The following is a 6,198-nucleotide window of genomic DNA, read 5'->3' as shown; positions in this document are numbered from 1 at the left end:
ACTAGTGACAAGAAGAGAAATAATTGGACCACTATGTCCACGAATTAAATGGCAGCCAAATGCCAAGCTCAGAACGACAAACTCTGAGGACAAATTTCGTTTAAGAGGCTGGCGGATTCAAATACTTGAAGCCCACAAGCATTTTAAGAGCTGTTTTTTGGCACATGGTGAACAGACCTTTCATGAACCTTAGCTTGCTTCTATCTCCCCACCCTCGACTTGATACATGACATCATAGACTATGAAAAGTTGCTAATTAGGCAGGTTACTGAAACAAGGACTCTGAAGAAACATTTTAACTATCAAAATATTAAGTACCATGTCCTTACCGCAGCCAAAGGAAGAGGTTGACGCCCATGGGGAGTTAGCTATTTTAGTTGTTTCTCTGAGTTAAGGGACTAGATTACTAGTACAGGGTATGTTCGCTTGTGTGTAAGTGCACAGGCTCTGAATGTACATGCTCAAAAGGATACATTTAAGAACTCTTTGAATTTCAATATGGGATCCCATAGTACACAATTTAAACCACAACAACCATCTAATAACGCAGGGCAGGTGGTACCCCGTTTTAGTCACTGAAAGAAACATTCTTCTCCTTCAAAGGCCCAGGCAAATTTAGTAACAATTCCCATAGGCATCAAAATACCGAAAGTAACGCCTAACCCATACAGTGCTCTGGGTTAGGAAGTTTACCCAGCATCAAGATTCAGGGGAGCAGGAGTAACAAAATCCAACAAATGTTTCAACATCCCATCTACATTCCTCCAAAGCAGCACAATGAAGATGAAATGGGGGAAACAATCACTGGTAATGTGGTTCACGTGCAATGCGGTTGGAAGCTCCCCTCTGGAAGAGACTGGCCTGATCCGAAGTTAATTCCTCGGCGTTTAAAATGAAGGCGTTTAAATAACCAGAGTTTTAGATAACTAAAGTTAGCTGCTGACAAGCATGAACCACGCTACCTACCTCAGACTGTCCTCCCACAGACAACAGAAACACAGAAATCACACACTCAGAGAAAGGGTGTCGCTGCTTGCTTAGGCGACAACTCGAAATCAAGGACCCTGTCATTTTCCACGCTTTTCGTTTTGAGAGCGAGCCCTGATTTTTGTGTTTCGCCTTAAACCAAACTGAAAAGGAACTTGCAAGGATTTTATTCAAGCTCTGTTTGCCTAGAGACCTACCAGACAGAAAGAGACATGAGTAGATCGGTTCTGGAGGAGTTATAACATGAAGGGGGGGGGGAAGGAATCTGGCTCCGTTTTAAACTATAAAAATCCTGCAATTACAGCCACTGCTGTGCATGCTCACCACGCTGGCTGCAGCCAGACACTTTCCCCTCACAGCCCAGCCAGCCCAAGTCCATCTGGAGTTCATCAAGGAAGCCGTGAGCCCAACAACTCACGTTGGCGGCCAAACAAAACCTGTGTGCCTTTAGCACCCCCAGACAGTCACAGACTGCCCACATGGCTTAAAACAGGACCAAGAAAAGAGTCTCCCACCTGGGACATGAGCCTCACTCCACAGACAGTCATTTGGACCTACTTAACTCAAGAATGCTGAGCCTACCCCCACCCCACCATTGTTTCCTGTGTTTGAAGGCATGGGGGGGGGGCAATCTGGTATTTACATTTCAGACAGTTGGTTTTCTTTTCAATTAAAAGAAAAGAAAAGCTCATTGTAAGGATTATTTCACAGGGAATCCTGGGAGGAATGAGATTTGAGCGCTGAAGGTTTTCCTCCAGTAATAGGGTGAGGCCCCAGCCCCCAACAAAAGATCTTCAAACCGGGGAACCAGCCTGCAGCCCTGTGCACTTTTTGGGGACGCTGGTTTCATGTCTGGCAGCAGGAGCTGGCAGTCATACATATTTCAGTTATTGCAAACGCTTCCATCCTGAGCTCTGTATACGATTAAAACTACATTAAATGTGGGAGAAGAAAAGAAATTCTTAAGTGACTTTTATTGCTAAATACTTAAAGCCATGGAACTTTTAACTTACCTAGATTTAGATTTTAAAGTAATATACATTTCAGAAGTAATTGTTCTCTCTTTCCTACATGCCACATTTCCTACATCTTCCCTATATTATTTTTATGGATGGAACACTGAGAGACTCCGGACATAAAATGTCAGTGTTTTCTTGAACCTGGGACAGAACCCATTCAATAGCAGGGCAGATTCATTGTTGTGTGAAGTTCCATGAAAGAACATTGTCCCTGGCAAACTTGACTTTTTATGAGATTTGCTGTGATGAGGCCAAGGTATGGGTGGTGAGGCATTAACTGTTTACCCAGAAAGCCACTGGGCAAAGCCTTGGGAAAGTCAAACCCTGTGTATGGCAGCCGCTCTTCGTCTCAGCAAGTGAGCAAGCATATGTGAAAATTATTAATTTTACAACATTCGGTTCCAGCTATCGTATTGCTTTTGGAAATCTGTCTTCCAACTCAAATTTGAAAATGCAAAGACAGAGGAGCTGGAGCTTCTTAACCCCACAGAGGCCTGCCCAAGCTGCTAACTCAGCAGAAACATGGAGAGCCGAAAACACAAAGGCAGGCTGTAGCTGTTTTAAAACACTGGTCCAAAGCGACTCATAAATCAGCCTGTTATGCTCGAGGTTTGGTCTGGAAAATATAGAAGAACAGCTGTGGGAACCTTAAGGACTAGGACTCCCTCCCCACCCCCAGCTGGAGTCAGTTCCAGAAGATTCGAAACAGGCCAACACCAAAGAAGTGAGGCCAGCACAAGCTACCTTTCGGACTTTCGCCTTAGCCTTGTGAAGAGCTCAAACATTTCCACGTGATAAGACACATCATCTGAAATTCCAGCTAGAATCTAATAACACTTGAGGTTCCAGTTGGCAATCAAACAATTTTCCCCCTTTGGCTAACTAATGCGTTTTAACAAGCCCTCCTCTTTGGGTTCAGAGCTCTGGAAGCTCAAAGATTTTTGAGCGAGGCTCCAAGCAGTTACGTTTTTTAAGAGCCACTTTGATTAAAGAACTGCAGGTTTGTTCTAAAAGCCGAGTGAGTACAGTGTTATTATTGTTTAGCTCCAACTCTTCATCCCTTCCATACACACAAGGCACTCCTGTGTCAATAAATGACAACTGAATAAAGTGAGAGACACACGTGCACACACGCACACGCACACACACACACACGCACACGCACACACACACACACACGCACACGCACACGCACACACACACACAGCACAGATGTTCATAAGCTGCAAACTCAACAAAGGAAACAAAGAGCAAGCAGCATACTTTCCTGAACTTTCTCATAAACTATTCCAAAGACAAACTTCTGCTCTTTGAATTTCCCGAGGAAAAAGGAGAGCTGTGCTAACAATACACATTCTCTCCTTGCGCCCTGGTCTTGGAAGCCTTCTCCTTAAGAGCTTTTGTAATTAAGTAAGGTTTAACTAGCAGCAGCTTACACCGCCTATTGCAATACACCAAATAACAGGGGGGGAGAACTCAATTGCATGTTGCTTTCTGAGCTTCTTTGAGGCGAAGAACAGACCTCTAGGGCTGTGAACACAAACAAAAGAAACACTGGCAATAAAGAATTTAAGACCACAAGGTTTGGTGACACCTACAAAGATGGTCAGAAGTCACCCAAGTACAAGAATAGGAAGGCCGGTCGATGAGCGATCACAGCAGGGCCCCTGACAAGAAACTAAGTGCTTATTTATACAAGTGGAATGTATTTTCACGGACATTTAAGGAATGTGGACTTGTATTGAGACAATTTACTACTGGCGGAAATGTAAATGTAATTAAAGACTGTGCTAACCAAATAATCTGTAATTTGTTTTTAGTGTGCCACCAAATCATCTGCAAAACAAAATCCTAATTAGGTCAGCTCCCTTTCAGAACGTTTATATAGGTATTGAATCCCCCTTTGCGATTCAACTCAACTTCCAATCCAGGTCCGCACGGTTTTCTGAAACGCATCTAAGTTGTAAAGCACAATACCGTGTACTGGCAGCATTGAATGGGCCACCTGTCATTGAGAAACTACCGGATGAAGTGAGACTTAGTAAGCGTGGCGAAAGGCAGTCCCCCATTTTAGCTTTCTCTCTCATTCCTCTGTTATCCATAGGTGTTTACCCGCAGGCACTCATATGTTCAATTCCATATGTCGTCAACGGGGCCATTCTGCTGCAGGAACGCAGCAGCGCGACCTCCCCCCACCCCACCCCCAAGAGGCAATTGAATGGAATTAGCCACAACTAATTGAAAGTCTTCCTGCTTTAGGCTCAAGCCTTTATCTCCCCTTTCACGAGTAATAAAAGCTGCTACATCAGACATTCCATAATCAGCCATTAAATATCAATCCAATTCTCGTTAATTCTATTTCCTTATTAAACTGCTTTTTAAACCAGGCATTTTGTTTGATGGTCAACAGTTTATAACCGATGAAAGGATTTAGGCTGGCATGCTGCTTCAAAAACACGATTTCTTAAACTGCCAGACCAAAGCTGCTGCCACTATTGTCAAGACCTACTACGATTGTTAAAGAACTGAGAATTTCCACCAGGCCTACATTTAAGAATCTTAAGTATGAAGTGCAATTTGATTTTTTTTAAAGCAGGCCAACTATTTTTTAATATAACATACAACTTATTTTTATTTATTTATTTATTTATTTATTTATTTATTTATTTATTTATTTATTTATTTTGCTTATGGCTTAAACACCCCCCTCCAATTTAAGAAAATTAGAGGTTAAGAGATAAAAAAGAGTTGACATTTGTTAAGAACTCGCATTTTCAAGTAAATAATATTTTCTTCCGTGTTCTTCCAAACAGTTGGCAGTGACCTCTCTCAGCTTAAAATTCGCCAAACAGCACTCGGAGCTGGCCCTCAACCTTCCTAGAGCTGCTGCAGAAGAAGGTGTCGGTTGTGAAAACCTACTTCCCTTTGGTCACCGGCAGATCAGAATTCGCACCCAACTTCTCACCGGAACCAACACACTTTACAAAGTGGCCCGGGAGGGAGGCCGATGGTCTGCCAGTGTGAAACTACGCACAGCAGAGGGAAGAAAGAGGGAAGAGACAGCACCAACAGGAGTTTGAGGCGCGGAGTTAGAAAGGCGCATACATATGGAGCAACTGGGGACAGGCAGGGACTCTAAACAACTGAGAAGCTAAGGTTGGGCCGGTTTCCCACATAATCAACTCAGAAGAAAACATGTAAAATCCGGGGGTCTCGCAGACTGGCTCCTGCGGTCGCGGGCGTTCGGTACACTCGCCTGGAGTGGCAAGCCAAGCACCCACCTGCGCGGACGCAGAGGGAGACTTAAGTTCCCCACAGGGTTCCACTTGCGGCCTGGGCGCACTCAGTGCACACTGCACCCTGATATCCAGGCCTTGATAGACTCCACTCGCCCCGCACCCTTCGGCCGGACCGTCCCCTCCAACCCCCGGAATGATATTGATACTCACAGCCGGACGACCCAGGCAGGGAGAGGATCAGGAAGGCGAACCAGACGGCGGCGGCTGCAGTCTAGCAGGTCCCCGAGGCAGTGGCAGACGGCTGGGCACGGACGCCCAGCAGCATCTTCCGAGGACCGCCCCGGCTCTCCGTGGCCTCCGCTCTCCGCAGGGCCCGCGCGTCCCAGCCCGGCGCAAAGCAGCAGTCCCAGCGCCGCCGCGGCCGCTCGGAGCCTGGGAGCACCCATCGCCGCGCACCCCGCCGCCTCCGGTCGGCCCGGAGCTCCGTCGCCTCGTGCCAACTCCTACCCCCACTCCCCGACGAGCACAGACTCCCTGACCGGGCTGGACACCCCGATCGCCGCTTCGTGCTCCTCGCAGCTCAGGGTCGGCACCCAAGGCCTCGCATGCCCGCGCGCAGCGGGAGAGCCAGCAGCGAAGGACGGCCAGTCGCGGTGCGAACAGCCCGAGCGGCGACCAAGAGCTCAACCGTCTGCAGAGAAACTTTTCCGCCCGCGGCGGGCGGCGGGGCGCGAAGTCCCGGCGCGGCTGAGCGGGGAGGCGGGCAGCGGAGGCGGGCGGGCGCTCGCCCATTGGCCCGCCTGGAGCCCGCGGCCACGTGACAATAACAAGGCTCCAACCCCCGGGGCCTGCGTCCAGGAGAAAGTAGAGCTGAGATTGTAGGAAATTCCGAGTTACATTTTCCAGCGTCTGCAGCCAGAAGTCTCCGCTATGCCCTGGGAACCATAGATCAG

The 6,198-nt window shown here is 47.4% G+C and overlaps 1 protein-coding gene across 1 annotated transcript in view; it reads right to left on the bottom strand.

Annotated features, from left to right (window-relative positions):
* Positions 1-5,932, bottom strand: part of Lrig3 (leucine rich repeats and immunoglobulin like domains 3) — a 49,159-nt gene extending 43,227 nt beyond the window's left edge. The window contains exon 1 of the mRNA XM_005357945.2: positions 5,456-5,932. Coding sequence (XP_005358002.1) covers positions 5,456-5,691 — 236 coding nt within the window. The 5' untranslated portion in view covers positions 5,692-5,932. The remainder of the gene's footprint in view (positions 1-5,455) is intronic.
* Between the last annotated feature and the right edge of the window lie 266 nt (positions 5,933-6,198).

This window comes from Microtus ochrogaster, chromosome 24 (assembly GCF_000317375.1).
Source record: "Microtus ochrogaster isolate Prairie Vole_2 chromosome 24, MicOch1.0, whole genome shotgun sequence".
Lineage (NCBI taxonomy): Eukaryota > Metazoa > Chordata > Mammalia > Rodentia > Cricetidae > Microtus > Microtus ochrogaster.
The sequence above is the reverse complement of the archived record's forward strand: the minus strand, read 5'-3'. Positions and strand labels throughout refer to the sequence as shown.